Source organism: Littorina saxatilis, linkage group LG6 (genome assembly GCF_037325665.1).
Source record: "Littorina saxatilis isolate snail1 linkage group LG6, US_GU_Lsax_2.0, whole genome shotgun sequence".
NCBI classification, from domain to species: Eukaryota; Metazoa; Mollusca; class Gastropoda; order Littorinimorpha; family Littorinidae; genus Littorina; species Littorina saxatilis.
This window is the reverse complement of record NC_090250.1, coordinates 6,780,711-6,798,903: the sequence shown is the minus strand read 5'-3', so window position 1 is coordinate 6,798,903 and position 18,193 is coordinate 6,780,711. Positions and strand designations below refer to the sequence as shown.

Below are 18,193 nucleotides of genomic sequence, written 5' to 3'. Positions count from 1 at the left end.
CAGTTAGTCATGAATGCGACTCGATGTGAGCTTATCTACAATAGCACGTTTTTTATTCACGAAACAACGGCTGTGGTTCACAAGAACTCTAGCGATGGCTTTTGACTGTTGAGAGGAACGGCGATTTGCACTGATAAACCTTCGTCTGCTACGACCCTTGCGTGACCCTGCTTCCGGGCTTTTCTTTTTTTTAAACTTTCACAACTTCGAATTGTTCTGATCTTGTCTTGATGAAAAACGAATTCTTTTATGATTAAAGAATGTTTGTGTAACAAGCTGTCAATTTTTTATTTAGATTTTAAAAGTTAGGTCTAGCGCAAAAACGAGGCGCCGTTGTTGTTAACGAACAAGTCTACAAAATTCTTTGAAAATTTCTCACGCTCGACAGAAAGCAGCCAGGATGTTCCCGTTCGGTGAGCGTTCTAATGGAAGTATGCTTGTGCTGTATGTAGACGCTCGGGGAGCTCTGTGATGGTTTACGGGAGGCTTACTGTGCCTTTAAGTACTGTGTATTTAGCCTTCCTTATATACCCCACTTTCAGGGATTCAGAGACCTTCAGTGGTAGAGAAAATTTGCATTCCTGATCTATGAACCAGTGGTATTTTGCTTCAGATACATTGAGTCCTTTAGAAAGTTGGCAACTAAAACAAGCTTGCGTGAAACTTATTTCTCTTTTAATTCAAGCTATGATTCAACAATCATTTGCGAATTTAACTCCTAAAATGAAAAAGCAGCATCAGAAGATTGTATGTGCATGGCAAGGGATATAACTGGAGATTTCTGTTTTTGTCTAAACCTTTTTTTTTAACCTGAGCAGTTAGCCCTTTTGAAAGTATTCAATTGAAACAAACTCAGTGACTTGAAACTTGTTTCTCATTTGGTTGAAGCTATGGTTCAACAATTATTTGAGAATTTACCTCCTGCAATGATAAATTCATAAGCTTCAAGTAAAGAAGTTGTAATACAAGGGAGGTGACTGCAATTTCCTGTATTTGTGAACACTTTTTGTTAGCATGGTAATTTTCCTTTAATTCAGTAAACATTTTTTAAATCAAAGACAGAAATAGGTGATAAAATCAATCACCTTCAAGATTACAAGATTTTTAATTTGGGCATCTCCAATTTTAATTTTTTGTTAGCAAGGAGAGGCTTCTTCAAATGTGTTGACCTTGTTTTTTGTAGACCCTCTAGCAAGAGTGATGCAACCAAACACCTTCAAGTATAGAGGTTTTTCATGTTGTGCATCCCCCCCCCCCCCCCCAATTTTGTTGTTGTTGCTGTTTTCAGTTTTAAAACCAGGAGAAGCTCAAATAGCCCTACTTGAAATGCTAAAATTCATTTTCGGCTGGGTGGTTACAAATACCTTCAAGTTTATTTACAAGATTGTTCATATTATGCGTATCAGCAAAGCCTGTTTGTTCTGAAATAGATTTAGAGTCAAAAGAGGCCATTCAAATCCTCCCTGAAATGCGAAAATTCGTTTGTGGGTGAGGGGCGCTGCCCCCTGCATGGACCCCCCAGCAAGGGCGCTGCCCCTGCACCCCGCCGGGGCCTTGCTGGCCCCTGGACCACAGCCTTTTCAGTTTTTTCATTTTCCAGCAGTTGCACCCATGTGTGAGTGACAGGGATGTGTTATGCTGTGACACAGATGTGTTATGCTGTGACTCGGATGTGTTATGCTGTGCAATAGACGCTATGGAGAAATAACCCCTCCCTTGACCGCCCACCTGCAATGTACGGACTGGTTTGCTATGGCCCAAGGGTGTCTGATCATGAGAGGAACTGCTGTACATCAAACAGAACCTGGTCACATGATCAAAATGTAACGATGTGCAGTAGCTTTGCTGTTGAATGCATTCTTCTTCTTCTTTTCTTCTTCGTTCATGGTCTGAAACTCCCACGTTCACTCATGTTTTTACCCCGCCATTCAGACAGCCATGCACCGATTGGAGGAAGCATGCTGCATATTTTTGTGTTTCTATAACCCACCGAACTCTGACATGGATTACAGGATCTTTTCTGTGCGCACTTTGTCTTGTGCTTGCGTGTACACACGAAGGGGGATAAGGCACTAGTAGGTCTGCACATAAGTTGACCTGGGAGATCGGAAAAATCTCCACCCTTAACCTACCAAGCGGCTGGGATTTGAACTCACGACCTTCCCATTAGGAGGCCGATGTCTTATCCACTAGCCCACTGTGCCTGTCAAACGCATTCAATTATATGCTCCACCAATGTCATTTCTCAGATTTCAGATAATAAAGTTGATTTGATTTTGATTTGAAAACCAGTAGGTGGAAGATTTCATTGCGGTTATTTTGCACTCAATCAAAGTCAAATCTTGGAAATCTGTGGTCAACGCTAGCACTTTTGTGCCTGTGACAACGATGCCTGCACTGTGTTTCAGTTTGATGGGGTGCATGTTGTGACAACTATACCTGCTCCAGACCTATTTACCCTTAAGATTTTGGCGTAATTTATTACGATTTTCTGCAAAAAATACGCCATTCCGCTATCCGTGTCAAGACTACGATTTTCATAAATTAAAAAAAAGTAAAAAAACAACAAAAAACCTTTTTTTTTTCTTTTTTTTTAATTCACATGTTTGGCATTGGTTTTTTTCAATGGCAAAATGGGGTGAAAAAGCACAGGACTGACCAGAGATCGTGTCTGTCTGATGAGACGCTGGAGAGCCTTCTAGTGGTGAAGTCTCGCCCTCACTCATTCGGCAAGCGCAAGTACAGTAGAGAAGCGCTTGACACACTGAAAAAGGCCTACTACGAGCAAAAGAAAAAGAATCGGTGATGCATGTGCTTTTGATGTGATCTTCTTTGAAATTATGATGACTACAAAAACTGACCGATGTGTTTTGTTTGTGAATGATGGATATATGTGCATGATTGCGTTTCGCAGACACAGTTGTCATGTGCGTTGTAATTGGCGACGAATGCTGGATGATTACTGCCAGGATTACTATTTTTGGGGCTGAGCATTACTCCAAAACACTTATGGGGGTAAACAGGTCTGCTGCTCTGTGTTTCAGTTTGATGGGGTGCATGTTGTGACAACTATACCTGCTCTGTGTTTCAGTTTGATGGGGTGCATGTTGTGACAACTATACCTGCTCTGTGTTTCAGTTTGATGGGGTGCATGTTGTGACAACGATGCCTGCACTGTGTTTCAGTTTGATGGGGTGCATGTTGTGACAACTATACCTGCTCTGTGTTTCAGTTTGATGGGGTGCATGTTGTGACAACCATACCTGCTCTGTGTTTCAGTTTGATGGGGTGCATGTTGTGACAACCATACCCGCTCTGTGTTTCAGTTTGATGGGGTGCATGTTGTGAGCGGCTCCCTGGACACATCCATCCGGGTATGGGATGTGGAGACGGGGGCGTGTCTTCACACTCTGATTGGTCATCAGTCTCTGACCTCTGGCCTGGAACTCAAGGACAACATCCTTGTGTCGGGCAACGCTGACTCTACAGTCAAGGTGTGGGATATCACCACCGGCCAGTGCTTGCAGACCTTGCAAGGTGAGCTCATACTTTACTTTAACATCCTGAAGCCCAATGCATAGCCCCTCCATACTTTTAGGATTTCATAGCGCTGTGGAGCGCATAGCTATGAAACGCACTATAGAACTCAGCGGTCCGCATGCATGAGGTCAAATAGTGCCTGCAATAGCTAAGAGCGGCTCTATTTTTAACACGTAGATAGTGGAAGGGATTCCCCGTCATCCTGTGTCTCTGCGCATGCGTCAATCTTTGTGATGCTTCGCGGCGGGTCAGTTTTACACCATGTGCCACAGGCAGTTTTGAAAGTCCGTCTCCTGATAAAACTTAGCTTTTGTGGTTTGGAAACTATATCCATTCCGGTACCCTCGCCATAAGGGTATAAGCAGACCTGTTTACCCTCCCGGATTGTCCGGAATTATTACGGATTTGGGGTCTAAATTACGGTATTACGGAAATCTACCGAAAATTCCGGAAATTGCGGTCGAGAGAACCATTTTCGTGCGTGAAAATTCGAAGTCGAAATTGTGGTAGTCACCAGGACTGTGATTTCAAGGCTGACCGAAACAGCCTTTTCTGCGCATGTGCACAGCAAGGTATTTGTCGGATTCCGCGGTTTTGAGATCGACATTGGTCCGAAGGGTAATATAGGATCTCTGAGGGGACGAAATGCCAACCAAAAAAGCGAAAGTTGTACAGAAATATCGGCAAAACTATTAAGTCAAGTGGCTGTGTCTGGTGAAGTTTAAGAAGAGCGAACCACATTCATTTTGGTGATCGACTTGAGATCAGTGCAACAACAAAGCTAAGTCAGTTAGAATACGAGTCACGTCGCGGCACGTGTCCCGAGGTTAGACCACAGGCGGAGGTATCGTCCACTGGACTACTACTATCACAGAAAGACTCCGCCTGTGGTTAGACGTAACAAAATGCAGTACACAAATGAACATGGAAACAAACAAAACACGAAATTATGTTTGGCAAAATATGAGCCTGCTTCGCATCGAGTTTATTTAACCTAGGTCTCTACTTCCACAGAATCTCCCAGACCTGCGAACCGATCTCTCACTACGGTCAGTCGCGCCAGAGACATAGATGTATGTCTATGGTCGCGCTCATCAGTGACTTGCGCTGTTGCCGAAATTCAAGTCTTTCTGAGTCTAAAACTGATCTCCATTAATATTTCTCAATATAGCAAAGATCACAGTTCTTTGAATCGAAAAACTTACAACAAAAGTTTTAAATGAAATAAACGAATCGGTCCTCTAAAATTAAAGGTAGCTTCTGGAGAGAGTTATTATGACTGGTTTTAATGCAGGATGTCTGATCACAGGCGGTCTGATGTAGAATGTAAGGTGGTTTTGTTCACATGCATCTTGACTGTAAAATTTAATAGTCCAATGGCGGGGTGGGGGGGGGTGGGGGGGGGGGTTCCGGACCCCCCCTCCCCCTTGCTGTCAAAAAAGCAACAAAAAACACAAAAATTCAGTCTGTGGAGAAAAAAAAATTAAAACATTTTCTGTCTGTGAAATTTTGTTGTTGTCGGGAGCAGATATCAATGAAGATAAATTGCCATTATTTAATACTAACTTTAAAAGAAATAATGAGTGGCTGCTGACACCAGTTTATCATGTTTAAAATCAAGGATAAGCCACACATTGCTAATAAAATTGCTAAAATTCTTCAGCCAGACCCCCCAACCCCTGGACTCCAGGTTGTACCCCCCCCCCCCTTCTAACTCTCTTGCTCCGCCCCTGAATACTGTTTGTTTGTTTTATTAAATAAAGTAAACTTGTCTTTGTTAACTTGCATATATATCAGGTGTCTTGTGTTGTGTGTTTGTGGTGTGTGTGATCGAGCTTCTGTGTGTGTACTGTTAAACATGGTTAACAATTTTGTACTTGTTTTGCATGGTAGCGCGCGAATTAACGTGTCGTTTAATCGTTTTCAAGCTGGTTTATGGTTGATAAAAAAGATTACTCAAAGATGCCTCAAATTACGGAAAAGTACCGGTTGCATTCCTGATTTTCATTTGAGGGGGTAAACAGGTCTGGTATAAGTCACTCTCTTGCTGGTTCTGCATGCTGTGTTTGATGTTATAAATTCCCGTATTATTATTATTATTATCATTATTATTATGTACCGCGATCAGTTCGCCACACACATCTTGAAAAGATCCGCACGCGTAAAAACTGGCCCAAAGTCAAGATAACCCCCAGAACCAGCGGCAATGCACCCTTTCGATTCGGCAGTTCGAGTTGCTCTTACAGTTCATCCGTGATTGCAAGAATGTCCTGCCGACGAAAGCGGAATTTTCTGTACGTACAGTTCCACGTCGTCGTAACGATTCAGTGGATGTAGGCGGTCAAGAAAGATCCGGTTGCTTCTCAAATTTCTTCTCATCCTGAATCGGCATCGGAAAGCAGCCGCCATTTTAAACGCTCCAATAGCGGGTTCCATAACTCTTATTGGAAGGAGGGGCCTGCTATAACTTTATGGCCGACATAAGGCTCTATGCGCGGTCTATGCATTAGAAATAAGAGACTTTATGGAGTCCACAGACTTTATTGCCGTGACGTCATCAAATTAGGCTCCTATGAAAGGGCCATGCATTGGGCTCCTGGTGTCTGACTGTACGGGCAAGGTGTGGGATATCACCACTGGCCAGTGCTTGCAGACCTTGCAAGGTGAACTTTTACATACTGTTTTTGTGTGATTGTTGTTGTTGAGTGTTTTGTTTTTCTCCAATATTGTTTTATATTGTATTGTATTGTATTGTTTACATAGTATTGTATTGTATCATATCCTCTCCTCCCCCCAGGGCCCAACAAGCACCCGAGCGTGGTGACGTGCCTGTATTGCATTGTATTGTTTTGTTTTGTTTTGTTTTGTTTTGTATTGTATTGTATTGTATTGTATCATATTCTATCCTTCCCCCGGGGCCCAACAAGCACCCCGGCGTGGTGACATGCCTGCATTGTATTGTATTGTATTGTATTGTATTGTATTGTATTGTATTGTATCATATCCTATCCTCCCCCCAGGGCCCAACAAGCACCAGAGTGCGGTGACGTGCCTGCAGTTCAGCAAGAAGTTCGTCATCACGTCGTCGGACGACGGGACGGTCAAGATCTGGGACCTGAAGACGGGCGACTTCCTGCGCAACCTGGTGTCGCTGGACAGCGGGGGGAGTGGAGGCGTGGTGTGGAGACTGCGCTGCAACAACACTAAGCTGGTCTGTGCCGTCGGCAGTCGCAACGGTACCGAGGAAACCAAGCTGATGGTGCTCGACTTTGACGTGGAGGAAAAGAAAGTGTCATGAGTGTCTGTGACCTGGAAGGGGTTTTGAAGTGTCAAGACAGAGTCATGAGTGTCTGTGACCTGGAAGGGGTTTTAAAGTGTCAAGACAGAGTCATGAGTGTCTGTGACCTGGAAGGGGCTTCAAAGTGTCAAGACAGAGTCATGAGAACAATCTTTGTCACCAAGAGGGTGTTTCATGGCGTGAAGGGTTTAAGAGTTATTAAAGATCAATAACCAACCAACCATGGGGTGAAGGAGTTTTCCTGAGATTTTAGGAGACCTTTATTGATGGGACATTGTGCTGGAAGGGTAGAAGCTGTCCTGGTGCATTGTTGAGTGTGGAGGTGCCCTGGGTGCCACATGGTATCCATAGGATGGAGATGTTCTGAGGCCAAAGACGCTTAGTTAGGAAGAATAAAAACAAGATTTAAAACCAAGAAACTGTGGATGTGGCAAGTGAAAAGCTTTGAAGGTCACTGGGGAATCCACAGTTGGAAAAACCAGTGTGAGACAATGAAGCAAGAAGAAAAGAACGTAACGTCTTTTTAAGAGAACTAAGCGTACGTCAATGAAAGTGTGTAACGAAGCAGCGAAGGGAAAATAGTTGTTGTTTAAACTCGCACCTAATGACTGAGAATGCACTCGCCAACAGATGTAGTGAAAAGGACAACCCCCTTTTCACAATGGAGACTTCCATCAGCCTTCAGACCATGGGGCTGCGACAGCATTTCACACGCTCAGACCGAACATTGCGGCTTGAAGAAGAGGACAAGTAAAGACATGGTGTGGAAGAGAAGTTCATGGCTGGTGGTAAAGCTAGCCTGTGGTTGTGACCAGACTCTGGGTAAGACAAGAAGACTGTATAAAATGGCTGCTGTACAGTTGGCCGGCAGCCACAAGGAAGACTGTCTGTGGCCTTCACCCGTTCCATGAGTGCCGCGGATATGAAAGCAGCAACAGTCGGTCCAAATGCACAACATACAGAATGCTGTTTTGGCAGCAGTTCAGTACCAAGTACCATTCCCACGAGTATTTAACATAATTTATTAAGTACCTTGTTCCAGGCGAAACCTTTCAAAAGCAGGACTGCACATGTGTGGAGTTCAATTGAAAGGGGAAAGTATAATACCCAAGTTACTGCTACGCATGCACACTGGTTTGAAAAAAGAATCTTGATGCTCATTGTGAAAACCGGCAAGATGTTTTCTCCGGTATCTGCAGGACAGTTGTCAAGTGTGATGGAATGTGGAACGGTCAGGAAACCATCCAACAGAGAGGTGCATGTACATGCCACACACAACCATCCAACAGAGAGGTGCATGTCCATGCCACACACAACCATCCAACAGAGAGGTGCATGTACATGCCACACACAACCATCCAACAGAGAGGTGCATGTCCATGCCACACACAACCATCCAACAGAGAGGTGCATGTACATGCCACACACAACCATCCAACAGAGAGGTGCATGACCATGCCACACACAACCATCCAACAGAGAGGTGCATGTCCATGCCACACACAACCATCCAACAGAGAGGTGCATGTACTTGCCACACACAACCATCCAACAGAGAGGTGCATGTCCATGCCACACACAACCATCCAACAGAGAGGTGCATGTCCATGCCACACACAACCATCCAACGGAGAGGTGCATGTCCATGCCACACACAACCATCCAACAGAGAGGTGCATGTCCATGCCACACACAACCATCCAACAGAGAGGTGCATGTCCATGCCACACACAACCATCCAACAGAGAGGTGCATGTCCATGCCACACACAACCATCCAACAGAGAGGTGCATGTACATGCCACACACAACCATCCAACAGAGAGGTGCATGTACATGCCACACACAACCATCCAACAGAGAGGTGCATGTCCATGCCACACACAACCATCCAACAGAGAGGTGCATGTACATGCCACACACAACCATCCAACAGAGAGGTGCATGTCCATGCCACACACAACCATCCAACAGAGAGGTGCATGTACATGCCACACACAACCATCCAACAGAGAGGTGCATGTACATGCCACACACAACCATCCAACAGAGAGGTGCATGTCCATGCCACACACAACCATCCAACAGAGAGGTGCATGTACATGCCACACACAACCATCCAACAGAGAGGTGCATGTACATGCCACACACAACCATCCAACAGAGAGGTGCATGTACATGCCACACACAACCATCCAACAGAGAGGTGCATGTACATGCCACACACAACCATCCAACAGAGAGGTGCATGTCCATGTCACACACAACCATCCAACAGAGAGGTGCATGTACATGCCACACACAACCATCCAACAGAGAGGTGCATGTCCATGCCACACACAACCATCCAACAGAGAGGTGCATGTACATGCCACACACAACCATCCAACAGAGAGGTGCACGTACATGCCACACACAACCATCCAACAGAGAGGTGTATGTCCATGCCACACACAACCATCCAACAGAGAGGTGCATGTACATGCCACACACAACCATCCAACAGAGAGGTGCATGTCCATGCCACACACAACCATCCAACAGAGAGGTGCATGTCCATGCCACACACAACCATCCAACAGAGAGGTGCACGTACATGCCACACACAACCATCCAACAGAGAGGTGTATGTCCATGCCACACACAACCATCCAACAGAGAGGTGCATGTACATGCCACACACAACCATCCAACAGAGAGGTGCATGTCCATGCCACACACAACCATCCAACAGAGAGGTGCATGTCCATGCCACACACAACCATCCAACAGAGAGGTGCATGTACATGCCACACACAACCATCCAACAGAGAGGTGCATGTCCATGCCACACACAACCATCCAACAGAGAGGTGCATGTCCATGCCACACACAACCATCCAACAGAGAGGTGCATGTACATGCCACACACAACCATCCAACAGAGAGGTGCATGTCCATGCCACACACAACCATCCAACAGAGAGGTGCATGTACATGCCACACACAACCATCCAACAGAGAGGTGCATGTCCATGCCACACACAACCATCCAACAGAGAGGTGCATGTCCATGCCACACACAACCATCCAACAGAGAGGTGCATGTCCATGCCACACACAACCATCCAACAGAGAGGTGCACGTACATGCCACACACAACCATCCAACAGAGAGGTGCATGTACATGCCACACACAACCATCCAACAGAGAGGTGCATGTCCATGCCACACACAACCATCCAACAGAGAGGTGCATGTCCATGCCACACACAACCATCCAACAGAGAGGTGCATGTACATGCCACACACAACCATCCAACAGAGAGGTGCATGACCATGCCACACACATTGGCAGGGATAGTGTAGCTGATCAGTGGAAGAACAGATACATGTACATGCATGTGGAATTGGGGATGGAGAGTTTAGGTCTTATTGTCAGTTTTAATCAACAGTGGGAAATCGAAAGTGGGCAACAGACCACAGAGATATGGTTGGAAGTTGACTTTGTTACCAAGAAGGGTCTTTGGTGCTTCCTGTGACCTGGGGAAGCAGAAGACTGTGTCAGGTGCAAAGCGGTGGCTTTCATCAGTGACTGGCTAAAAGTGTCGGCTTTCATCAGTGACTGGCTAAAAGTGTCGGCTTTCATCAGTGACTGGCTAAAAGCGGTGGCTTTCATCAGTGACTGGCTAAAAGTGTCGGCTTTCATCAGTGACTGGCTAAAAGCGGTGGCTGTCATCAGTGACTGTCTAAAAGTTTCGGCTTTCATCAGTGACTGGCTAAAAGAGTTGGCTGTTTTATGAAGAACGGTTATGTTCACAGAAATAAAAGAGCCTGTACCTGCCAGGACCGATGCTAGGACAGTTGTTTTATTGTGGGACCCCCCCCCCCCCCCCATCCCCGTCCCCTCTCGGATCCCTTTCAAGACCTCCCAAACCATGAGAACATTTGGGCTTAAAAAGGAGAGAGTCTTAAAATGGAGGTAAAATGACAGAGGTTATGAACAGAAAATCTATTAAAACAAGAGGCGAAGCCTTCAAGGCTCACGTAAGAAATCGACAAACAGTAACACAAAAACACAAACTCAATCACTCCGTCACACATACACACACACACACACACACAGTAAGCATAGGTGACAATGTGCAAGAAAGCAAGACACTAGATCTAGATCTGTCTGTCTGCATGTAGCCTACTTACAGGGACACGACTGCCAACTAGTCTTGGCCCGCTCAAAATAACAATGACCGAGACTTTCAGTAATTCCTTCGCGTGACGTCTAACCCTCTTACGTCATAATGTGACGTCTTCAAATGACGAAATGTTAAAGTTTTTACCACAGACATACACACGCACGCACACACTCACACACACACACACACGCGCACGCACAGACAGACAAAGTTACGATCGCATAGGCTACACTTACGTGAGCCAAAAAAGCAAGGTCTTAGAAGGGGACATGGTTGTGACAGTAACAGTAACACCACCAACCAGTTTTAACAGGTACAAGAGGCATTCACATTCACTCATTGACCCCCCGCAGGTTAGGGGGAAGAATTTACCCGATGCTCCCCAGCATGTCGTAAGAGGCGACTAACGGATTCTGTTTCTCCTTTTACCCTTGTTAAGTGTTTCTTGTATAGAATATAGTCAATGTTTGTAAAGAGTTTAGTCAAGCAGTATGTAAGAAATGTTAAGTCCTTTGTACTGGAAACTTGCATTCTCCCAGTAAGGTAATATAATTATTGTACTACGTTGCAAGCCCCTGGAGCAATTTTTTGATTAGTGCTTTTGTGAACAAGAAACAATTAACAAGTGGCTCTATCCCAAAACGACGTTAAACACCAAATAAATAAATAAATTCACTCATTTTTGTCTGTATTGCCCTCAAAGTGATACATTTGCTTACAGTTCCTTTCCCATTATTCAGAGATATGGAGAGCCACACATTACCAAACTACTCAAGGCAAAACTGGAGTGATGAACAGGCTTGCAGGGCAGGTTCTTAAGTCAGTCAGCGTCATGCTGATGACTGGCAACAAAACTGTGTGATGTGAATGCATCGTAAGATGCGTATCGGTGAGCGTAACTGAGCTGCCAAATGATTATTATTCAATTGAACACTAACTATGTTTCACTGGACACTGGAGTAGCACCTTCTGAATCTGAAATTAGATGGATGGTGTCCTTGCTCAGACCACACGAAAAAGTGTTGAAAGTGACCCGTGTTTAATGTTGAACAACACCTATGGATGTGGGTATGTGCACTGAAAGTGACCCGTGTTTAATGTTGAACAACACCTATGCCATTGGCTATGGATGTGGGAATGTGCACTGAAAGTGACCTGTGTTTAATGTTAAACACCTATGGATGTTGGTATGTGCACTGAAAGTGACCTGTGTTTAATGTTGAACAACACCTATGCCATTGGCTATCCTATGGATGTGGGTATGTGCACTGAAAGTGACCCGTGTTTGATGTTGAACAACACCTATGCCATAGGCTATGGATGTGGGAATGTGCACTGAAAGTGACCTGTGTTTAATGTTGAACAACACCTATGCCATTGGCTATCCTATGGATGTGGGTATGTGCACTGAAAGTGACCCGTGTTTGATGTTGAACAACACCTATGCCATAGGCTATGGATGTGCCTATGAGCACTGGGTGTGTTTGACATGTACTGCTCACAGAATGCTTGGCTGGAGCTTAGCTACAAGTAGATATGGGGGATGATTTTGATTTTTTAACTGAGTGTGTGCAAGCTGGTGAAACTATACGTGCGTGTCTTTAACATTCACAAACAGAGATAAGTATGGGCTAACAGGAATGTTGTGTTTGCATGGTGGTGAAACTATACTTGCGTGTCTTTTACATTCACAAACAGAGATGATGGAAGTTTAGGCTTACAGTAACAGGAATATTGTATTTGCAGGGTGGTAAAACTATACTTGCCTGTCTTTTACATTCACAAACAGAGATAAGTATAGGCTGACAGGAATTTTGTATTTGCATGGTGGTAAAACTATACTTGCCTGTCTTTTACATTCACAAACAGAGATAAGTATAGGCTGACAGGAATGTTGTGTTTGCATGGTGGTAAAACTATACTTGCCTGTCTTTAACATTCACAAACAGAGATAAGTATAGGCTGACAGGAATGTTGTGTTTGCATGGTGGTAAAACTATACGTGCGTGTCTTTAACATTCACAAACAGAGATAAGTATAGGCTAACAGGAATGTTGTGTTTGCATGGTGGTAAAACTATACGTGCGTGTCTTTAACATTCACAAACAGAGATAAGTATGGGCTGACAGGAATGTTGTGTTTGCATGGTGGTAAAACTATACTTGCCTGTCTTTTACATTCACAAACAGAGATGATCGAAGTTTAGGCTAACAGTAACAGGAATGTTGTGTTTGCATGGTGGTGAAATGGTGCTTTTGTTGTGGATTGAAGATTGGGTAGTTGTGTTGTGCGTGTGTTGTATTGTGAACAGTGACTTGCGGTGTATAACTGTGTGTATTGTGAATAGTGACTTGCCGTGAATAACTGTGTCATTTTAAGAGTTTGTTGTGCACATTGCAAACATGATCATGTGGATTTGGGTCGGATCCGAGAGGTGTGCAGATTCTGTCTTTTCAATGTGTGGTTTTGTGTTTTATAGTTTTATTTTATTTTGAGGAGTTGGGCATTACATCGTATGGTATTATAAACTTGACTATTGCTATCACTATGGCTGTTTGCATATTTTCCTGTTAGAATGGCATGTGGCACTAAAGATGTGACTCGCAGCATGTACACACTGACCAACAACAACAACAGTTTTGTGACATTAGGACAAATTAGCATTCAATGTGTGGTGCGGGAATCGACTGTTGCGGATGAATCGGTTATGAAGTTATAGGTGCAAGAAGTGATGTTTGAAATGTTTTGTTTAAACAATGGCAAGTGAGATGGAGGATTGAAAATGATGTCATTTGTATGAATTTTGCAGTGTGGGTACTGTTTGTGAATGTGAGCGTGTTTGAACTGTTACAGTTGCTTTAAACGATGATTTCAACAGTTTGTAAATGTCTAGCAGATGGATTGCAACTTCTATGAAATAGCAAACTCTAGAACCTACAATGTGTAATTTTAGAGTGTATGAAATAGCAAAGTCTAGAAGTAGAAGCTACAATGTGTATTGTTAGCATTATGTTAGATTGTCAGACAGGATGTCGGAGAGCTCCTGCCTTTCCCTTTCACCCAGCTGGTCTGGGGTGAATGTCGGGCAGCTGAGGTCTCCTACATTGCTAGTTCTGACTTTAGACACACATACAGACACTCTCTGTACACAGGTCTGCTGGTCTGGGGTGAATGTCGATCAGCTGAGGTCTCCTACATTGCTAGTTCTGACTGACACATTAGACACACACACACACACACGCATGCTTACACACACACACACACACACACACACACACACACATACCTGTGCATGCGCAGAAATAGCATTCAAGTTGTGAGCATTGCCAGCAGAGGGTTGATCCGGTGCACTTTCTCATGATACAGTTCTGTGTCTCAAGGTATGAACCTCTTTCCGAGAATGGATGACTGAGTGTTTCTTGCTTTCATAGAATGTTGTGTGAGGAGTCTGACGACTGATTTGTTCATCTGTGAAACTTGTATGCTGCATACCACTGACTTGCAGCAGAAGAAATCTTTTGATTTATCTCTGTGACATTGAATGGTTCCCTTTTTGACTCACATGCGAAGCAAAAGTGAGTCTATGTACTCACCCGAGTCGTCCGTCCGTCCGTCCGTCCGTCCGTCCGGCCGGCCGGCCGGCCGGAAAACTTTAACGTTGGATATTTCTTGGACACTATTCAGTCTATTAGTACCAAATTTGGCAAGATGGTGTATGATGACAAGGCCCCAAAAAACATACATAGCATCTTGACCTTGCTTCAAGGTCAAGGTCGCAGGGGCCATAAATGTTGTCTAAAAAACAGCTATTTTTCACATTTTTTCCATTTTCTCTGAAGTTTTTGAGATTCAATACCTCACCTATATATGATATATAGGGCAAAGTAAGCCCCATCTTTTGATACCAGTTTGGTTTACCTTGCTTCAAGGTCAAGGTCACAGGAGCTCTTCAAAGTTGGATTGTATACATATTTTGAAGTGACCTTGACCCTGAACTATGGAAGATAACTGTTTCAAACTTAAAAATTATGTGGGGCACATGTTATGCTTTCATCATGAGACACATTTGGTCACATGTGATCAAGGTCAAGGTCACTTTGACCCTTATGAAATGTGACCAAAATAAGGTAGTGAACCACTAAAAGTGACCATATCTCATGGTAGAAAGAGCCAATAAGCACCATTGTACTTCCTATGTCTTGAATTAACAGCTTTGTGTTGCATGACCTTGGATGACCTTGACCTTGGGTCAAGGTCACATGTATTTTGGTAGGAAAAATGTGTAAAGCCGTTCTTAGTGTATGATGTCATTGCTAGGTTTAGTTATTTGACCTTGACTCTGAAGGTCAAGGTCATGTAAAGGTCAAGGTCAAGCATGTGAGTCGTATGGGCTTTGCCCTTCTTGGTTTTTTTTATTCTGTTTTTTTATTAAACCAAAGTGAATGAGAGTGCATGTTGTAAAGATGAAGTGTGTGTGTGCACGGTGGCTTTGTTGTTGGTTGGTTTCCTGTGTGGTACTCATGATTTAATTGTAAATATTATGTAAAAAATAGTAGTAAACAAAAAGCAAAAATGGCATTATTTGTTAATATTTTTTAAACTTTCTGTCACTAAGACAGACACGCATGTGGGTGTTTGGTATTGTGAGAAATAAAAAAGAATCATGTTTTGGGCTGGAACCTGTATTAGGGAGAAGGGTTGAACATGAGTGTAGAGTTACTCACTGGAAACAACAGAGCTGTCAGCTATTGTGATTCATTAAAAAACAGACAAATAATGGTGTTTTTCAACATTTTGAAGAGTGTATTCTTCTGTCTCTTTCTCTCGTTCTCTTTTACTCTATCTCTTTTACTCTATCTCTCTCTGAGTAAAAAAACCTTAATTTGGCCACTACTGTCTTTCTGACAGTCAGTGGGAATGGATGTCTTGTTGAGTAGTGCATACTTTACTCCCACGTGTGTATTTGTGTGTGTGTGTGTGTGTAGTCGATGTTTTACCCAGTATGTTTATGTACTAAGTCACATCTACACATTTTCAGGCGATAACACTGAGTACACTTTTTGTGTGTGTTTTGTTTGCTTAACGCCCAGCCGACCACGAAGGGCCATATCAGGGCTTTGACATTTAACGTGCGCCACACACAAGACAGAAGTCGCAGCACAGGCTTCATGTCTCACCCAGTCACATTATTCTGACACCGGACCAACCAGTCCTAGCACTAACCCCATAATGCCAGACGCCAGGCGGAGCAGCCACTAGATTGCCAATTTTAAAGTCTTAGGTATGACCCGGCCGGGGTTCGAACCCACGACCTCCCGATCACGGGGCGGACGCCTTACCACTAGGCCAACCGTGCCGGTCTGAGTACACTTAAAAGGGGGGGTTCCCCTGTAGTATTCTCTTGAAAGGAAATTATTGTTACCAACAAATAAATAAAACTTCAGCTGAAAAGCTTTATGTTATGAATTGGCTGAAGAATGTACGATACTGGAATCTTGTGTGCACATTGGGATTGAATAATGATAGTAATAATATATCATCAACATCGAACGCAGAAGAAGAAGAAGAAGTAATAATATAAAATAAAGTGGGAAGCACATACTGATTATGATATTAGTAATAAAAGAAAATATAGTGGCAACCACGTACTGATTATGATGATAGTAATGAAAGAAAATATAGTGGCAACCACATACTGATTATGATGATAGTAATGAAAGAAAATATAGTGGGAAGCACATACTGATTATGATGATAGTAATGAAAGAAAATATAGTGGGAAGCACATACTGATTATGATGATAGTAATGAAAGAAAATATAGTGGCAACCACATACTGATTATGATATTAGTAATGAAAGAAAATAAAGTGGGAAGCACACATGATTATGATATATTAGTAATGAAAGAAAATATAGTGGGAAGCACATACTGATTATGATGATAGTAATAAAAGAAAATAAAGTGGCAACCACATACTGATTATGATATTAGTAATGAAAGAAAATAAAGTGGGAAGCACACCCTGATTAGTGATTATGATATCAGTAATTGAAGAAAATATAGTGGCAACCACATACTGATCATGATGATAGTAATGAAAGAAAATAAAGTGGGAAGCATACTGAATGATTTTAGTAATGAAAGAAAAAGTGGGAAGCACACACTTCTTCTTCTTCTTCTTCTTCTTGCCGCTACACGTGGAGACCAGTCCAATTGAGAAATGTAGTGGTCATCTGCAGGGACGCCGCCGTGCCGTACAGCTTATCCTGGATGGGGGTCGGCTCCGGCCACATCTTCCTTCTCAACAACTGGAAGTTCCCGCAGTCTTGTAGGATGTGGTGGGTGTCCTGCTCTGCTTCTCCACAGGGACACATCGGGGATGGCACAACTTTCAGCTTTGAGTGGAGGTGTTTGTTCAGCCTGTTGTGCCCTGTTCGCAGCCCAAAAATGGTAACCTGCTCTGGTCTTGAGAGCAGGTGAAGGCTGTCTTTTTGAGCCGGGGTTCGGAACAGGGCTTTAGTGACGGTATTTAGCTCGGCAAGGCTCACGGCGTTGTCTTCTTGTTCTTTTTCTGCACCGGATTTTGCCAGGTCATCGGCTTTCTCATTTCCCTCTACGCCGCAGTGTGAGGGGATCCACTGAAGCACTGTCCGTAGGCTCTTGATGTTGTTGAGGGCCTTCTTCAATGAGGGTTGACTGTCACTGTTATAGGCTTGCAGCACAGAGAGGGCGTCTGTTAGGAAGACGACATTTGTGTTGTGGTCTGCTCTTGTCGCGATGGTGTGTGCTGCCTGAATGAGAGCGTCTACCTCTGCCTTGTAGTTGGTGCAGTAAAAGCCGGTCGGAAGCGTCTCTTCCGTCCGTTCTCCACCGGGGTATTGGATGTGGACCCCAGCTCCTCCACTTTTGACGGCATTTGTGGCTGAGCCGTCAGTATACACCCGGATCCAGGCATCATCAGGGTATCTTTCCTCAAGCGTTGCCAACGTCAGGGCTTTCAAGGCTTGGTCGCTATGTTCACCTTTGTTGTTGATGTGGGGTATTGTTGTTTGGACAGTGACAGTTTCTTCTCTATCTTCCCAAGGTGGGGCGTCGAGGGAGAAGGAGATGGGAATGACCTGGTTAGGGAGGGTTTCTTGGTGCTTCCTGTTCAGTGCTCTGGCCTCCACAGCAAAGCTTGA

General features: G+C 43.9%; 1 protein-coding gene and 1 long non-coding RNA gene across 2 annotated transcripts in view; both read left to right on the top strand.

The window, feature by feature from the left end:
- Positions 1-8,267, top strand: part of LOC138968360 (F-box/WD repeat-containing protein 7-like) — a 27,727-nt gene extending 19,460 nt beyond the window's left edge. The window contains exons 12-13 of the mRNA XM_070340911.1: positions 3,327-3,537; positions 6,561-8,267. Coding sequence (XP_070197012.1) covers positions 3,327-3,537; positions 6,561-6,838 — 489 coding nt within the window. The 3' untranslated portion in view covers positions 6,839-8,267. The remainder of the gene's footprint in view (positions 1-3,326; positions 3,538-6,560) is intronic.
- Positions 1-15,786, top strand: part of LOC138968362 (uncharacterized) — a 58,930-nt gene extending 43,144 nt beyond the window's left edge. Inside the window, exon 2 of the long non-coding RNA XR_011456154.1 lies at positions 11,375-15,786. This is a non-coding gene — a long non-coding RNA (uncharacterized lncRNA). The remainder of the gene's footprint in view (positions 1-11,374) is intronic.
- Positions 15,787-18,193: the final 2,407 nt, after the last annotated feature.